The following is a 19177-nucleotide window of genomic DNA, read 5'->3' on the forward strand; positions in this document are numbered from 1 at the left end:
ACCAGTCTTTCACCACCCAGCAACCTCTACCTCAGGGTCAGAAAAGCACCCGGACAACAAGGAGTTTAAGAACTGTACAAAAGGACAAATACAGGCAATAGACACTACAACTCTTGAGAGTGGATAAGAGTGGGGCCTGGAGGCACGAGGGGGAGTAAACCCTCTCTCCTGCCTAATATGTAAAGATGAGGAGGTTGCTGTATTGCCGTGACCCGCAGGACGCCTTAGCAATGCGGCAAGGCTAGTAGACCATGTACAGCACCATTCTCCAACAACACGCCCTACATTGTAGGCGCAGCAGTGAAACAAGACTGTTATCTCACCTGGAGACCGCAGAGGCCTGTGGGTGTGAGCACACAGAGTGAGTCAGGATACGTCGCAGCGTTCCAGCTGGGAATTGGAAAATGTACTTTAATCACCTCTACATAAAACACCCAGTTGTGCAATTATCAAAATAGGACTGCACACCCTCAAGTGTTTATTTCTTCTCACTTGCAGCGCCTCTTTCTGCATAAAAGAGAGTGCGCACGCACCTACGCACGCAGGCAGGCGCACACGCACCGGACTCCAAACTCCAAACGAAGCGCCTTGGGACCCTCCGGGTAAGTAGTGCGCTATATAAATGCCTATACATTTACATTTACATTTACAACTTACAGACTTGATCTCATGACCCTGAGAATACCATCTTCCATGGCATAATGTTGTCACCCTACTTCTTGGAATGGGAAAGGTCTGCATATCAAGAAATTCCTTCACTCCCTTGAGAAAACTATGGATTGTGTCATTTTCCCTAATTACTTGCAAATGCGTACCTACTTCAATTTGGTATAAGTTTAGAAGCACGTTTAGATTGGGTAAAAGTTTTGGCAATGTTTGTGAATCGCTGTCACGTCACACCTTTGTACTGTCGGCCACATTCACAATACTACCCACCTCCTCATGCTCTTTGGAACACTAAAGCCCTCCCCTAGAAATGTAAAGCCACAATAAATTAGGCAGTTTTGTGCATTAGTTATGTCCAGTCTGTACCCATGAAGCACACTAAATTATTCGCGGGCTTCAAAGACACTTCCCACTTTCAGATGTTTCACTTAGAAGTGCAGCATTTTACGTATCCCACCACAGATCAATGTTTCACATACAAGGCCATTTTGAAGCCCGAGTTCACTCGGCGGCAGATTCACAAAGGCATTCATGATGACGAGTAGTACTACAGGAGTACTAATAAATGTACTGTTATATGTCTTGGCGAATTGGTGCTAAAAAACCTGAACTGGGACTATAAATATACAATGAGCTCGAATATACAAGATGGTGGCCGCGGCACCTTTATTAACAGGATGTTGGGGCCGAGTTACAAAAGCATATAGTAGTAGGGGAAGTAGACTAAATAGGTAGTAATTACCCTCCTCAAATGTGCGTGTGTAAATCCGTCACTTAGTGTATATGCGTATGCACTAACTTTTTAATAGCGTCTAAAAGCTCTAAAAAATCTACTTTGAGAACTTTTTAATCTATGTGCAAACGTTCTTGATGATTTAAAGCGAAACCCTGGTATCCATAGTTCATTTATATATCTATCTTTCCGGAACCAAAATAACTTAACAACTTTAGATATTTTCCATTTCCGTTCATGTTTATTTCAAATTTGAACCACTGATGTCAATGATATATAGTCACAATACTGTCTATAATATACTTTTCTTCCAATGAGGCACATTTAACATTAAAAAGCTTCCTTTTGTGAAACACAACACAACATTTTATTGTTTCTCAGGAATATGGTAGGTTATCACAAAACACCAAATAAACCAAGAGAGCAAGCATGCTTTAAACAGCGGGAGCATATCCTGTGTGCCATCAGTAAAAGGTTATCTTCAGAGTGTAAACATTAGCTCTTCGACCCACGATCCCTTTTCATTTAATTAGAAAGCTGAAAAGAAAAAAAGCAAGAAAAAATTAACATTATCAAGAATGTTAACATATGTACACAAATCTGCAGATTATCTTTCATTTCATAAAAAAATACATATATATATATATATATATATATATATATATATATATATATATATATATATATATATATATATATATATATATATATATATATATATATATATACTTAGGCCGCAAATACAAAACCACATTTTAGCAAGTCATAGGTTCTACAGCTGTGGAATGTCACTTGCAGCATACTGAGCTCATTGTTATGAGCACTAATAATGAAAAGTACATATAACATTTTGAAAAGATCTCCAGAAATGATACTTAATGTAATGTAATGTAATATGGTATTACTTAAGCGCAAGCTGTCACTCCGCAAGGAGTATCCTGGCACCAGTGAGCGTGGGTCCTATCGCCGACCAGCTTATGTTACTGCTAGATTAATGCAAGGCAGCGGACATCGGAAATATTGTATATCCAAGTTTTCAATGCCTTCCTAAATTGAGATTCGGTTTCCTGTAGTCTTAGATTGGTTGGCAGTGCATTCCATGCTTTAGACCCCAGGACAGCGTCAGTTTTCCCTCCTTTAGTAATCAATCTGAAGGAGGGAGGATTCAGAAGGTGGGCTGTGGATGACCTGAGAGTCCTAGTAGTGATATAAGGTGAAAACCGAGCTGAAAGGTATTTAGGGCCGCGTTTATGCCTGGCTCTATAAGTAATTAAAAGAATTTTAAAAATAATTATTTTATGAATAGGCAGCCAATGCAAAACTTCAAGCGCTGCTGACACGGATGTTCTGCGTGGGAGACTCAGAACAAGGCGTGCTGCCGCATCCAAGACCACTTGTAGTTTTTTTATCGTAGCTGTATTTGCTCCAGCAATAAGGCTATTGCAGTAGTCCAAACGCGAAAGAATCAGGGCCACTGCTATTCATTTCCTTGGAGGAAGCGAAATCAGATCAAAGAATTTCTTTAATGATCTTATTAAGTTAAAACAGGTCCCTGCTGGTGCTAATGCATGCGTCAAAAAATACAAAGCGGTGTCAAATTGTACCCCTACGTTTTTTGCTACTTTGACCGTGTCTGGTGGGGGCGTAGCTCCCTCTGGCCACCACACCTCCGGAGCGAAGGTTACATCTCTCCCAATAGGCAGAATATCTGTTTTGTCAGTATACATTTCAGATGGTTAACCCTCATCCACTGTATGACTTGTGAAAGACAGCATTTAAAGTTCACCTCGGCATCTGTATTATTGTTATCAAGCGATACAATCAATTGAGTATCGTCTGCATAAGACATTACTTCAATTCCAAAAGAGCTTATGAGAGATATGAGCGGGCCATATGAATATTAAACAATATTAAACAACAGTTAAGGTTTTCTCTGTTGAGAGAAAGGTACCTAAGGTCACAGCCTGTCTCCGATTGGAATAAATATTTGATCCATTTTAGAACCGTACCTGAGATGCCGCTGCGCTCGAGTCTCATTAAAAGAATGTCATGCGAGACAGTATAGAACGCAGCTGACAAATCGAGAAAGATCAAAACTGCTTTCTTACCCTTGTCTGCTAGATGTTTTAATGCATCAGGAACCTCTAAAAGGGCAGATTCAGCTGAATGTTTTGGACGAAAGCCCGACTGTTGAGGATGGAGAATATTAGCTACTTCAATGAATCTCGTAAGTTCCTTATGTACAAATTTCTCCGTTATTTTACCCAACACTGGGAGCAATGAGAAGGGCTGAAGATTAGAAAGCACCGAGGGGTCAATGTTCTTAGTTTCTTTTTGAGAGGTTTTACCAACGCCAATTTCCACTCATCTGGAACAATGCCGTTCTTAGTGAAGAATTAACTATTGAATTTACAACAGGATTGATTACGTCAATAATTTTATGGAGGATCATAGGAGGACATGCATCTAGGGGAGAACCTGGTTTGCAAGCCCTGATGGCCTCAAAAGTCAATTCTAGTACTACTAATTTAAAGGAATTAATGCAAGGAGCATCAGAACTGAAAGCAGGTTCAATGGGGTCATCCCTATATTTGATAGGGCTCATAGGATTTTTTTTTTTTAATAATAATGATCTTTTCTTCAAAATAAGATGCAATCTCATTACACAATGTATGTGAAGGAGGCAAATCCTTCAGCAGCCCATTGGGATGAGTAAAAGATTTGACAATCCTAAAGATCGCCTTTTGATCTAAGTTGGCCTCCACGATTTTCTTAGAATAGAACTCTTTTTTTTATGCTGTGATGATAGAGTTTCCTACTCCTTTTGTAAGCTATTCTATCTATGCTATTATACGATCTTCTCCATTTACGTTCCTGTTGTTTACAATTGGAATGATTTAAGGCTAAATCAGGGGTGAACCAGGGGGCCTTTTGAGTTTTTGATTTCTTGATCCTATCATATTTCTTCAATGACAATAGCTCATCACAGACAGTCACGATCCAGGAGTGGAAACGACAAGTATCCTCCCCTGGATTACCAGTCATCGGTGGTATAAGGGCCTGTGCATATGTGACCAGCTTCGGATTGTCAACTAATTGCGCCCATTTGCGTCTGGGTTGGGGGTCAGAGGCTGGTAGGTCAGAGCCCCATTTCTGTTGCATCACAATTGTCAGTGGTATTAAAAAATGGTCTGACCAGATCAACAGAATGGGAGTGTCCACTGATAGGGCTGTGAAGTTGGAACAGACCCCATCGAGAATATTCTCAGCCTGATGGGTTGAGTGCTCCACTAATTGGTTTAAAGTAGGGAGCTCGATACTTTGGAGGAAATTATCCACACCTGGCACGTTTCTCGATTCCAGGTGGATGTTAAAGTCCCCCTGTAGCGTAAAGTTAGAATATTTAAGAAGTAGCTGACTTAGGGACTCTCCAAGTGAGTCTGTGAATGTGGAGCTATACCCTGGAGATTGATAAATAAGTGCGCCTGAAAAAGACATGGCGGCATTTAGGTAGATGCAGAAGCCTAAGCTTTCCGCCCCCTTGATCGCCTCAAGATCAAAACTAGAACAATGCAATGAATCGCATAATATGATGGCCGACCCACCACCTCTGCCATCTGATCTATCCTTCCTATACATTTTGTAACTAGGGGGGAGTGCTATTGCTACATCCGGGATGCACCAATCCTTCAGCCAAGATTCAGTGATAAATAAAAAATCAAGTTGCTGATCAAGGATTAAATCCCTAACATCTTTGCAGTGTTTACTAAGTGATCTTGCATTAATTAAGCCTCCTTTAATCTCGACTTTATGTGTTATAGTGGATGGACTTATCCTATCAATTAATGTGGAAGTGCATGATGAAAAAACCGACCTGCATTTCCAGCAGGAGCAAATGCCCCATATTCTTTCAGGTGCAACTAGATGTTCACAATGTCCCTTAGGATTAAATAGCTTCAAGGCCTCAGCCCATTTTACCAACTCTCGTTGTGTACGGTCAGCGTTCCTTGCCTCTGTCGCTTCCTTGGCGCGGATGGGTGCAGACAGGCTTGCCTTTGGCACGCCAGCGGCGCGCCAGCGGGGCGCCCACTGCTCGCGTCCGCTGCGCGTCCGGCCCAGAATGGATCTAATTAGCTGGACGGGCGCGGGAGGTTCCTGAGTTCCGGTCTCTGTACTGGAAGTTACCTAGGCTCCAAACGAGTCAGGCCGGGTGGGAGGTGTGTCCACTTCCCTCCTATCAAACCGGTAGGAGGCCGGCGTTGGACCGGGACAGTGGAGACAGGCAGAACAACAGTGCAAATGCGCATAAACAAAGACTTAAATATTTACGCAGCTACAACAGGTTTCTACCTTCTGCTTTCCGAGGGTAATGAATTTATTTGATTGAATGGTGCCCAAAAGCAATGTTTTAAAAAACATATTTCAAAAGGTAAGAATTTGGTATTGAATATTATAGCTAAATATCTTATGTTAAACTTTCATAGTTCGCAGTGTGTTGTTTTGTAACAAATCAAAAGTTTTATGATTTGCTTATTTTCTTCAATAAAATAAAACTTGATACATGTATCCCCACTGAATGGCGCCATGACAAACATGACATTAAGAAAGTGTTCAGGGACTAAAAAATAGGCATTCTTTTTATTACTGTAATTCAATAAAGAACTAAATTTAATTTCTATTTACAAATAATAAAACATCAGTTCAGACAAAGCAGTGCCTTTCTTGATGTATCCTGAGGGATAGCAAGGAGATCTGGCAGGTCTTTAGTAGCATCTGTATAAAAAAATATACTTTGTAAACAGTTTTATCATTGAGAACTCCTCTACGTTGGACTTTTTGTAATACAAAATGGTGAGAATGTTTTAGCTACTTTAACAAAAAACATAATTTTTTATAGTTGTCTGTATTAATGCAAAACATCAATTAGTGAGGCGGCATGTATTCATTTATTTATCCGGGAATTTTCCACAGAGCCGACTTGTCATCCTGAGATTAATTCGCAACACCTGAAAAAAATTTCTGATGAATTAAAAGTTGACGTATATTTCCTTGGTCAGAATTGATTGTGTTATTGTAGCCAGAAGGGGCCTAGGCCTCGGACAGAATTTTACATGGCACCTGGAGTATGTTGAGGAAGATCTTCCGGTGGATCCCCACCGAGACAAGGAAGACGGTCACCCAGGCCCTCGTCACCAGCCGACTGGACTACGGCAACGCCCTCTACGCCGGAACCACCGCCAAGCTCCAGAAGAGACTCCAGTGGATCCAGAACACCTCAGCCAGACTCATCCTCGACATCCCACGACACAACCACATCTCCGGACATCTGAGAGACCTACATTGGCTCCCCGTCAACAAAAGAATCACCTTCCGTCTCCTCACCCACGCACACAAAGCCCTACACGACCAAGGCCCGAGCTACCTCAACAACCGCATCAACTTCTACGCTCCCAAACGCCACCTCCGATCAGCCAGCCAGGCCCTCGCCGCCGTCCCCCGCATCCGAAGAACGACTACAGGAGGAAGGTCCTTCTCCTACCTGGCCGCCAAGACCTGGAACTCCCTCCCGACCGACCTGCGCCTGACCCAAGACCACCTCTCCTTCAGGAAGAAGCTCAAGACCTGGCTGTTCGAGCAGTAGCAGCACCCCCCCCTCCCCCAAGCGCCTTGAGGCCCTCCGGGTAAGTAGTGCGCTCTATAAATGTCTTGATTGATTGATTGATTAACCCTTTCTGTCAAAATGGTAGCGTGATTGTGGGATTACCTTTTTTTGCTAAAGAATGGCTTCTAAAAAGGGTAACTTTTTTGAGTGGGGACTAGGTGTGGCCAACCAACATGGTCAAGTAGTAGTCAACCGCCCAAGCTCTGTTGCATTCTGCCGGAATATAGAGGCAGCAGGAAACAACAATGGATTAACTGGGCAGAATGTGCATGCCTCAAATTCAGAGAGGCAGAGGAGATAACGGGACACCCGAGGGCTGCTCTCTAATACCCATAAAATCCAGTCAGACTCGGGTAGAGTTTAAAGTGGGATTAAAAGACAGGGGTCCCTGAAAGGGGCGTGGCCAATGCCATTAAGGGCATTGCTTAAAGCACAAGTTACTTACCTTCAGTAACGATATATCTGTAAGAAACAGTAGTTAGTATTAGATTCCTTACCTTAGAATAACCCCAGGCGTCAGACTGGATCCGGAAACTTTTGCATAGCAGTTCCCTTACGCGTTGGTAGGCGTCGTCTGCGGCTCCGTGTCCGTCGTCGGCCGCGTTGGCGCCGGAGTACTTAGACGCCGTACTCGCGCACTGATGTCAGTTCTTATACACAGCTTTTCCGTGCCAGAAACGCAGAGCCATGATAAAAACCAACACTGGTGCCATGAAACTAGGGCCCTGAAAGGGGGTGACCTTAACCCTAAATATCGGTTCGCAGAACGGGGAGGATGGGTGGGGCGGTAAGGAATCTAATACTAACTACTGTTTCCTATAGATATATCATTACCGAAGGTAAGTAACTTGTGCATCTGAAAGAAACAGGTTAGTATTAAATTCCTTACCTTAGAAAAGATACCCCAGCAATACCAACCCCGGTGGTGGGTCTGCGAACCCATAATCACACCAGAAAGTCCTGGAGGACGGAACGGCCAACGAACCCATCCCTCCGGATATGGTTGGCCAGGCAGTAGTGTCTTGCGAACGCGTGCAGCGAGGCCCACGTAGCTGCCTGACAGATGTCCTGCAAGGGGACTCCCCGGCCCAGGGCAGTAATAGCCGCCATGGCCCAAGTGGAATGGGCCCTCAGCCCAACAGGAGGCGCCTTCTTAGCCAAAGAGTAGCATGCCTTGATACACAACACGACCCACCGAGAGATGATCCGTTTGTGCACCGCCCATCTCTTCTTAGCGCCCATGTAACCAACAAAGAGTTGGTCATTCACCCAGAACTGGAGTGTGCGATCCAGATAGACGGAGAACGCACATTTTGGGTCCAGACGGTGGAGCTGCTCTTCCTCTTTAGAGAGATGCGGAGGTGGAAAGAAGGTGGGCAAAGTGATGGACTGCTCGATGTGGAAGGCTGTGAATACCTTAGGCAGGAAAGAGGGTCTTGTCCGCAACACAACCTTGTCCAGATGGACAGAAAGGAAAGGAGGTTTGGAGGAAAGAGCCTGGAGCTCACTCACTCTTTTGGCAGAGGTGATGGCAACCAAGAAAGCAGTCTTTAGAGTAAGAAGATGGAGAGGACAGTTATGAAGTGGCTCAAAAGGAGCACACATCAGGTACGTCAGAACCAGGTTCAAGTCCCACTGGGGCTTCACGAAAGGAACAGGGGGAAACATATGAGTGATGCCCTTCAAGAACCTATTTACAATCGGGGACTTGAACAAAGAAGGCTGATCAGGTAGCCTTAAGAAGGCGGAAAGGGCAGAAAGGTAGCCCTTGATAGTGCCCAGAGCAGAGCCCTGCTGGGCAAGAGAAAGAAGGAAGAGGAGAAACTCAGAAAGGGGGGCAGAGAGTGGATCCACAGCCTTTGCTGTGCACCATGCCACAAATCTGTTCCACCTGCAGGCGTATACCCACTTTGTGGAGGGACACCTGGCTGCCAGAATCACATAACAAAATTCAGGAGGCAAATCAAATGGCCTCAACTGCCGCTGCTCAATCTCCAAGCATGGAGGTGGAGACTGGACAGGTTCGGGTGCAGGACCGTCCCCTGCTGCTGTGACAGAAGGGCCTCCTGAAGAGGCAGATGAATCGGGGGATCGACAGACATGCTGAGTAGCTCGGGATACCAGTATCTTCGTGCCCAGTCCGGGGCCACAAGGATGACTTGGGTCCGGTCGCGTCTGATCTTTTTCAGCACTCTGGGCAGAAGTGGTATAGGCAGAAAGGCGTACAACAGACCGCAGCTCCACTCGCGTTGAAAAGCGTCTCCGAGTGAGTGCCGCCTTGGAAATTCCAACGCGCAGAACATTGCGCGTTCTCTTCTGTGGCGAATAGATCTAACCAAGGCTCTCCCTACTGCTGAAAGAGGCCTTGCGCCACGTCCGAGTTCAGACGCCATTCGTGATCCATCATGCACCGACGGCTGAGTTTGTCCGCCCTGATGTTCAGGGAACCTGCCAGGTGTTGAACCACCAGGGTCACGCCCTGATGGTCCAGCCACTGCCAGAGGCTCAGAGCCTCCTGGCATAGGGTCCACGACCCCACCCCACGCTGTTTGTTGCAGTACCACAGGGCGGTGGTGTTGTCTATGAACACCTGCATTGAACACCTGCAATACACTCCCCCGGACAGAGGGGAGGAATGCCTTCAGTGGAAGCCAGATCGCCCGCAGATCCAGAAGGTTGATGTGGAGCCGGGACCCCGCCGGAGACCAGAAGCCTCTGATCTCCGCCTCTCCCATGTGGCCCCCCCAGCCCTGGAGGGATGCGTCCGTCACAACTACGTGCTCCAGTTGGGGAAGGGAGAGGGATCTGCCGCTGAACCAATCACGGTCCGTGAGCCACCACTGCAACTGTCTTGCTGTGCCCTCCGAGATCCAGACATGGTCGCACAATTTTCTCTGATGCTGGGCCCACTGAAACTTCAGGTCCCACTGCAGAGCCTGCATCTGCCACCTGGCGTGATGCACAAGAAGGATGCAGGAGGGCCATCAGCCCCAGAAGCCGCAGCGTCAAGCTGACCGAGACTCGGGGTAACGGCTGAAAGATCGGAATCAGAGCCTGAATATCCCAAACCCGCTGTTTGGGAGGATAAACCCAAAACTGCGCCGAGTCTAGAACCGCTTCGATGAAGAGGAGCTTCTGAGAGGGACACAGGTGTGACTTCGGCACATTGATGGAGAACCCCAGCAGGTGCAGGAGGTCGGACATAGTCTGGAGGTGGCTGAAGACTGTCTGGGGCGAGCCCGCCTTCAACAACCAGTCGTCGAGGTAGGGGAAGACTGAAACCCCTAACCTGCACAGATGAGCTGCGACCACCACCATCACTTTCGTGAACACCCGTGGGGCGCTGGTAAGGCCGAAGGAGAGCACGGTAAACTGAAAGTGCTCGTGGCCTACCGTGAACCGCTAGTAACGCCGGTGGGCCGGAAGGGGATGGGGATATGAAAATAAGTGTCCTACGCTACCATCCAGTCTCCCGGGTCCAGGGCAGCTAAGACCTGAGCCAGTGTCAGCATCTTTAACTTCTCCTTCTGGAGGAGGCCGTTGATGTTCCACAGGCCCAAGATAGGGCGTAGGCCCCCTTTGCCCTTCTTGGGTACCAGAAAGTAGTGGGAGTAACAACCACACCCTACTTCTGGCCCAGGAACGTGCTCAATGGCCCCCTTGGCCAAGAGGGCCGTAACTTCCTCTTGTAGAAGTTTCAAGTGATCCCCGACATACAGTGGTACTGCGGTGGCATGGCTGGAGGGGATGCCTCGAAGGGGAGGGAGTAGCCCCTTCAGACGATTTGCAGCACCCACCTGTCCGATGTGGCAGTTAGCCAGTAGAGGTGGTGATGCCGAACCCTGCCCCCCACTGGCATCACATGGGCCTGAAAGCTCGGACTAGGAGGGTTTGGAGGCGAATGCTGCAGGGGTAGGTGTGGATTGGCCTCGCCGTTGTCCCCGACAGCCGCCACAGCGGTTTCCACGTCCGCCACCGTGCTGGATGATAGTCTGCGGCCCATGGCTGGCAGGACGTGTGGGGCGACCCTTCCTTGGCCACGAAAGGAGCGAAAAGCAGCCATTTTCTGGCGCGGGCCGAGAGGCCCAAGGACTTGGCCGTAGCTCTGGAGTCCTTAAAGCGCTCAAGCGCTAGGTCTGCCTTCTCACCAAAGAGGCCACGGCCAAAATGGCATGTCCATAAGGGTGTTTTGGACATCAGCCGAAAAGTTGGCGGACCTCAACCCGGCGTGGCGACGAATCGCCACCGTCGTTGCCATCGCTCTGCCCAGTGAGTCTGTCGTATCCAGCCCACACCGGATGGAATACCATGCCGCATCTCGACCCTCCGCAAGGGCTTGGGTGAGTTTAGTCCGGACCTCCTCCGGACATTGTGGCAGCACGTCCACGACCGTGTCCCACAGAGAGTGGTTGTAACAGCCCAAGAGACACACAGTGTTGACTGACCGCAACCCCAAACTCAGGGAGGAGAATTCCTTTTTCCTGTATTGCTTGTACCTTTTGGATTCCCGATCGGGGGGAGCCGTCGGGAATGCGGTCTGGGAGTTAGAAGCCTGGATAACCAGGCTCTCTGGGGTGGGGTGGGTGGATAGGAAGCAAGGGTCGCCTGGAGCCGGGCGGTGGCGCCTGGCCACATTCCTATCTACAGGCGGAACTGTAGCTGGCTTGGACCAAGTGCGCAGAAGAACGTCTGACGAGGCCTCATTAAACGGCAGCAGAGGCTCGGCCGAGCTTGACTGCGGTTTAAGGACCTCAGTGAGGAGGTTACTCCTCACGGCCGTGACAGGGAGCTCAAGGCCCAAGGCCTTGGCAGCCCGTGTCAGCACCACACTATTGGCAGCCCCCTCCTCTGTAGCCACGGTAGAAGGGGAAACAAAACCAGTGTCGGGCGAAGTGTCCAGACCACTGGCCTCCCCAAGCTCACCTATCCAGTCCAGAGAAGACTGGCACTCACATGCCAGAGGGTCCTCGGACCCCTCCCAATCCCCCTCGTCACCCATCTCCTGATACTCAGGTTCCAAGGATGGGGCCGGGTCATAGAAATAGAAATCTCCCATTGGCGTCGAGAGCAGCGCCGAGCGGCGCCACTTCTACGCCGGACCCGAATCGAGGGTAGGACCAGGGATTACGTCATCCTGGGATGGCGCCGGAGGCCACACCCTGGGGTCCAGATCTGGCGAGTTCGTAAGGTCGACCAGCGACGACCCGGATCCGGAACCGGATCCAGCAGGGCCCTGCGGGGACCAAAGTCACCGACGGTGCCGGGGCCAGGCACCCGACGATGCCGTGGCCGAAGCACCCAGCCCGCATGGAGACCCAGTCAGGGCCGCTTGGCCCAAAGGCGCTGCGGAACCCAACGGAGGAGCGAGCAACCTCATGGCCACAAGGAAGGCGTCAATCTTCTCCGGCGTCGCGTTCTGTCCAGGGACCGGCGGGTATGGAGCAGGCGGCAATGCCTGCGGCTCTGGCGGAGCTGCTGGGGCGGTGTCGCCCGAACCCCCCGCAGCGTCGCATGAGCGTCGGGGAGAGTCAGAAGAGCGACAACGCCTCTTCGACTTCTTGTGCCTCTTACCTGAGGACTTCGAGCCCGAAGACTGGTGACGACTTCCGGAGCTATGATGACTCCGACCCCGCGACCGGTCCCTCGACCTTCTCGCGGACCGGGACCTCGAGCGGCGCGGGCCGACTGCCGGAGCTCGAGTCGCTTGCGGGACCGCTCCCGTCTAGCTTTGGACGTCAGGGCCCGGCAGGCTGAGCAGGACTTGTCGTCATGGTCCGGGCCCACTCAGTGAAGTCACCGGCGATGGGGGTCGGTAACTGACATCAGTCGGTTGCAGCCGACGCAGGGTTTAAACCCCGGCATCCCTACCGGCACCGTCGGAGTCGAGCGACTTCGAAAGATGATCAAAAAGGCCAGTAGAGGTGGTGATGCCGAACCCTGCCCCCCACTGGCATCACATGGGCCTGAAAGCTCGGACTAGGAGGGTTTGGAAGCGGATGCTGCAGGGGTAGGTGTGGATTGGCCTCGCCATTGTCCCCGACAGCCGCCACAGCGGTTTCCACGTCCGCCACCATGCTGGATGGTAGTCTGCGGCCCGTGGCTGGCAGGACGTGTGGGGGCGACCCTTCCTTGGCCACAAAAGGAGCAAAAAGCAGCCATTTGCTGGTGCGGGCCGAGAGGCCCAAGGACTTGGCCGTAGCCCTGGTGTCGGCCGAACCCCCTGCCGCGTTGCGTGAGCGTCGGGGAGAGTTAGAAGACCTCGAGAGGCGTGGGGCCAACTGCTGGAGCTCGAGTCGCTTGCGGGACCGCTCCCGTCTAGCTTTGGACGTCAGAGCCTGGCAGTCTGAGCAGGACTTATCGTCATGGTCAGGGCCCACACAGTGAAGGCACCGGCGATGGGGGTTGGTAACTGACATCAGTCGATTGCAGCCGATGCAGGGTTTAAACCCGGGCATCCCTACCGGCACCGTCGGAGTCGAGCGACTTCGAAAGATGATCAAAAAGGATCGAAAAAGTTGTTAAAAATTGAGTAAGGGTACAACATTTTCGGATCTGCGCTTGCTGGCGCTGAAAAAAGAAGAACTGACGTCAGCGCGCGAGGGCAACGTCTAAGTACTCCGACGACGGACGCGGAGCCGCAAACGACGCCTACCGACGCGCAAGGGTACTGCTACGCAAACGTTTCCACATCCAGTCTTACACCTGGGGACATTCTAAGGTAAGGAATCTAATACTAACCTGTTTCTTTCAGATACCAGTATGTTAAAAATCTGTGCTTGCAGCATAGTGTGCCGCCCCACTTGTATTTAGCTGTTTCTGTCATTGCATCCAGATATATGATACAACAAGTAACATCATACCTACAAGAAGTCAGGACTATTGGCTTTGTCAATGGTTGTTAGTTGCATAAGATAAATAAGCAGCAACTATGGTGTGTATATAATATTGAACTTAAAGCCCTGGTGAAACCACAACAATGTTGCTGCTCCTGAGTTTCAAAAAGATTAGAGAAATCCAAAGAGAAAATGATTCTAAAGGATTCCCCTACAATGCTCACTTGGCATGACGTGATGCCGTAACTTCTCCACTAGTGGGAAGTGAGCAGTGTGAGTATGCGCACATCGATGTGCCTGCTGTCACTGCAGTCCGGAAAAAACACACCACCTGTGCCATTGCACAAAACAGAGCACGATAGTGACCTGTTTTGAGGACCCTTTTAAAAAACTGCTGGTGCTTAGACCCGGTGAGACCCAGCCCACTTAAAGCCCTGGTTCCTTCTGCTCCATTAGCTACGCTGACTCGCTCTTCGCTTCCGAGCTGAGTGGTCGCTCCCCTGCTGCTGCGGTATCGTTGCAGAGTGCATATTATCGGATTTTGAGTGTTATTTAGAACTATAGCCTGCTTTGTGCTCTGATTGCCGCTGCGTGCTTTGACTGACGCTTGTGCCCATTTGCATAGTTAATTAGCCGATTTGCCCTTTTGCATTGTTACACTGCCAGCGTGACTTTATTTGCAGATTTTGTGCTTGTGATCAAATTCGCCGCTTTGCTCATTAACATTTTCATTCATTTGCTAGCATGATTCTGTTACAGCATTTGTGTTTTCCCCCAAGCGCTCTTTCCGTCCTGACCCCTCCGCCTCCATTTTGTTGTTATTGACCTCCCCCTTAGCCCGACCCGCCTCCCAGCTGAACCGCCCTCACACAGACAACAAACAGCGCTCCCTTACCTGGAAGCGCCGTGACTCGCTCTTCGCTTCCGAGCTGAGTGGTCGCTCCCCTGCTGCTGCGGTATCGTTGCAGAGTGCATATTATCGGATTTTGAGTGTTATTTAGAACTATAGCCTGCTTTGTGCTCTGATTGCCGCTGCGTGCTTTGACTGACGCTTGTGCCCATTTGCATAGTTAATTAGCCGATTTGCCCTTTTGCATTGTTACACTGCCAGCGTGACTTTATTTGCAGATTTTGTGCTTGTGATCAAATTTGCCGCTTTGCTCATTAACATTTTCATTCATTTGCTAGCGTGATTATGTTACAGCATTTGTGTTTTCCCCCAAGCGCTCTTTCCGTCCTGACCCCTCCGCCTCCATTTTGTTGTTATTGACCTCCCCCTTAGCCCGACCCGCCTCCCAGCTGAACCGCCCTCACACAGACAACAAACAGCGCTCCCTTACCTGGAAGCGCCGTGACTCGCTCTTCGCTTCCGAGCTGAGTGGTCGCTCCCCTGCTGCTGCGGTATCGTTGCAGAGTGCATATTATCGGATTTTGAGTGTTATTTAGAACTATAGCCTGCTTTGTGCTCTGATTGCCGCTGCGTGCTTTGACTGACGCTTGTGCCCATTTGCATAGTTAATTAGCCGATTTGCCCTTTTGCATTGTTACACTGCCAGCGTGACTTTATTTGCAGATTTTGTGCTTGTGATCAAATTCGCCGCTTTGCTCATTAACATTTTCATTCATTTGCTAGCGTGATTCTGTTACAGCATTTGTGTTTTCCCCCAAGCGCTCTTTCCGTCCTGACCCCTCCGCCTCCATTTTGTTGTTATTGACCTCCCCCTTAGCCCGACCCGCCTCCCAGCTGAACCGCCCTCACACAGACAACAAACAGCGCTCCCTTACCTGGAAGCGCCGTGACTCGCTCTTCGCTTTCGAGCTGAGTGGTCGCTCCCCTGCTGCTGCGGTATCGTTGCAGAGTGCATATTATCGGATTTTGAGTGTTTTTTAGAACTATAGCCTGCTTTGTGCTCTGATTGCCGCTGCGTGCTTTGACTGACGCTTGTGCCTATTTGCATAGTTAATTAGCCGATTTGCCCTTTTGCATTGTTACACTGCCAGCGTGACTTTATTTGCAGATTTTGTGCTTGTGATCAAATTCGCCGCTTTGCTCATTAACATTTTCATTCATTTGCTAGCGTGATTCTGTTACAGCATTTGTGTTTTCCACCAAGCGCTCTTTCCGTCCTGACCCCTCCGCCTCCATTTTGTTGTTATTGACCTCCCCCTTAGCCCGACCCGCCTCCCAGCTGAACCGCCCTCGCCCCTCCCCCTCCTCTGTCCATTAATGTCAGATGGTCCCACGCGCAGCGTCCACGCGCTACGCACACGCCGAAGGTGCGCTAAAGGTAAGCCCGTCTACGCCCGTCCGCGCCTGGACCGCGCCCAGCGCCAGACCCCCTGCCCCTCGCGCTGCCCAGCCCTCCCGCATTACCTACGATGCCGCCACCCTCCTAGCCCTTAACCCCGTTCGTGCCCCCAACTGCGTCCAAGCCGCTCCCTTCTCTTGCTACTCCTGCAAATTCTGCGGCACCGACAACATCTCCGGTACGACCACACCTCAGATTCCCGACACCAACCACCTACAATGCATCCTTCTCAACACCCGCTCGATCCACAGACACGCCATTGACCTATGGAATCTACTAGACACCATCTCTCCGGACGTCGCCTTCCTAACAGAAACATGGATGAACGCTTCCTCCGCCCCAGACATCACCATTGCCATCCCTGAAGACTATAAGATCACTCGCAAGGACCGTACCAGCCACACAGGAGGAGGAATCGCTATCGTCCATAAGAAATCAATCCGCATCTCAACCAGTTCTGACGCCAACCTCGCCAACTCCGAACACCTTCACTTCCAAATCCACATCGACCCCAAGACCACACTCAGAGGCACCCTCCTCTACAGACCACCAGGTCCCCGCGCAAAATTTAGTGAAGACATCACGGACTTCATCACTCTTCACGCGCTCCCCTCCAAAGAATACATCCTTCTGGGAGACCTCAACTTTCACCTTGAAAAGCTCAACGACCGCAACACCACCACCCTCCTGGACAACCTCGCCAACCTCGGACTTAAACAACTGGTCACTTCCCCCACCCACATCGCAGGTCACACACTCGACCCCATCTTCACCTCCAACAATCATGTCTCCTTCAGCCACACTACGGATCTCCTCTGGACTGACCACAGCTGCGTTCACTTCACCTACAACAAGCCAAAACCCATCAACCACCTCCAACCAACTCTGCAAAGAAACTGGAACAAAATCACCATCGACCAGATCTCCTCATCGCTCCTTCAAAAGACCCCAGCCCACTCTTCTAACCCAGACCAAGCAGCCGCCAACTTCACCCTATGGCTATCAAACACCGCCGACACATTAGCTCCGCTGAAAAAACGTCAAAGCAAACCTGGCAACAAGAAGGCCTCATGGTTCAACGATGATCTCAAGAAGTCCAAGAAACTCTGCCGCTCCCTTGAAAAGGCCTGGAAAAAAAACCCAACCACCAGCACCAAGGACGCCTTCAAAAACGCTACCCGCACTCACCACCAACTAATCCGAAAGGCCAAGAAAACAGCATTCAAGGATCGACTTGACAACAACGCCCACAACAGCAAGGAACTTTTCAACATCGTCAAGGAATTTTCCAATCCCTCGGCCAACTCCAACGACGTCACCCCCTCTCAAGCCCTCTGCGACTCCCTAGCCTCATTCTTCCACAACAAGATTGCTGACATCCACAACAGCTTCAACAACCAACCCGGAGACCAACCCACCCAACCATTTGCTGAACACTCTCCCCCCGTGAACACCCTTAACGACTGGAACCCAATCTCCACTGAGGACACCATCCGCCTGATGAACTCCATCCACTCAGGATCCCCCACAGACCCATGTCCTCACCACATCTTCAACAAAGCAGACTCCGTCATAGCACCGCACCTCCGAGACGTCATCAACTGCTCCTTCAACTCCGCCACCTTCCCGGAAAACTGGAAACACGCTGAACTCACCGCCCTTCTGAAAAAACCCACAGCGGACCCCACCGAACTCAAAAATTACCACCCCATTTCGCTTCTTCCATTCCCGGCCAAAGTAATCGAGAAAGCTGTCAACAACTAGCTCGCCGCTTTCCTCGAAGCCAACAAATCCCTCGACTCCTCACAATCTGGCTTCCGAGCAAAACACATCACTGAGACCGCCCTCATCGCAGCAACAGACGACATTCGAACTCTACTGGACAATGGAGACACAGTCGCCCTCATCCTCCTCGACCTCTCTGCAGCATTCGACACAGTCTGCCACAGCACCCTTTTACAACGCCTCAGAAACATCGGAATACAAGGAAAAGCACTTGAATGGATCACCTCGTTCCTCACCGGAAGAACCCAGAGAGTCCGCCTTCCACCATTCAAGTCCGAGGCCACTGAAGTCATCTGTGGCGTACCACAAGGATCCTCACTCAGTCCCACCCTCTTCAACGTTTACATGAGCCCCCTCGCGGCCATCGCCCGCCAATACAACCTCAACATCATCTCTTACGCGGATGACACCCAACTGATCCTTTCTCTCACCAATGACCCCAGCACCGCCAAAACTAACCTACACGAAGGAATGAAAGAAGTTGCCGAATGGATGAAACACAGCCGTCTGAAACTGAACTCAGATAAAACAGAAGTCCTCATCTTAGGTACATCCCCCTCTGCATGGGACGACTCTTGGTGGCCGGAAGCCCTTGGAAAAGCACCCATCCCGACAGACCACGCACGGAACCTAGGCGTCATCCTGGATTCTTCACTCTCAATGAACAGACAAGTCAGCGCCGTCTCCTCATCCTGCTTCAACATTCTTCGCATGCTCAAAAAAACATTTCGCTGGATCCCCACCGAAACCAGGAAAACAGTCACCCATGCTCTGGTCACGAGCCGACTGGACTACGGAAACACCCTCTACGCAGGTACTACCGCTAAACTCCAGAAAAAACTCCAACGAATCCAAAACGCCTCAGCCAGGATAATATTAGACATCCCGCGCAACAAACACATCTCTGGTCACCTGAAAGACCTCCACTGGCTACCCGTCAATAAGAGAATCACTTTCCGACTGCTAACCCACGCACACAAATCACTCTACGAAATCGGACCAGAATGCCTCAACTCACGACTGTCCTTCTACACCCCCTCCCGCCAACTACGTTCTTCCAACCAAGCCCTCGCCACTGTACCTCGCATCAACAAGACCACCATGGGAGGCAGATCCTTCTCATACCTGGCTGCTAGAACATGGAACTCACTCCCCACTTACCTTTGCCTTACCCAGAACCACCTAGCAT

The 19177-nt window shown here is 49.9% G+C and overlaps 1 protein-coding gene across 2 annotated transcripts in view; it reads right to left on the reverse strand.

Annotated features, from left to right (window-relative positions):
• Positions 1-1618: 1618 nt before the first annotated feature.
• Positions 1619-19177, reverse strand: part of TUSC3 (tumor suppressor candidate 3) — a 1509257-nt gene continuing 1491698 nt past the window's right edge. For both annotated transcript variants that reach the window (XM_086963342.1, XM_086963341.1), the window contains exon 10: positions 1619-1936. In XM_086963342.1, the coding sequence (XP_086819468.1) occupies positions 1921-1936 (16 nt within the window). In that variant the 3' untranslated portion in view covers positions 1619-1920. The remainder of the gene's footprint in view (positions 1937-19177) is intronic.

Source organism: Lissotriton vulgaris, chromosome 3_1, assembly GCF_964263255.1.
Source record: "Lissotriton vulgaris chromosome 3_1, aLisVul1.2, whole genome shotgun sequence".
In the NCBI taxonomy this organism is placed as follows: Eukaryota; Metazoa; Chordata; class Amphibia; order Caudata; family Salamandridae; genus Lissotriton; species Lissotriton vulgaris.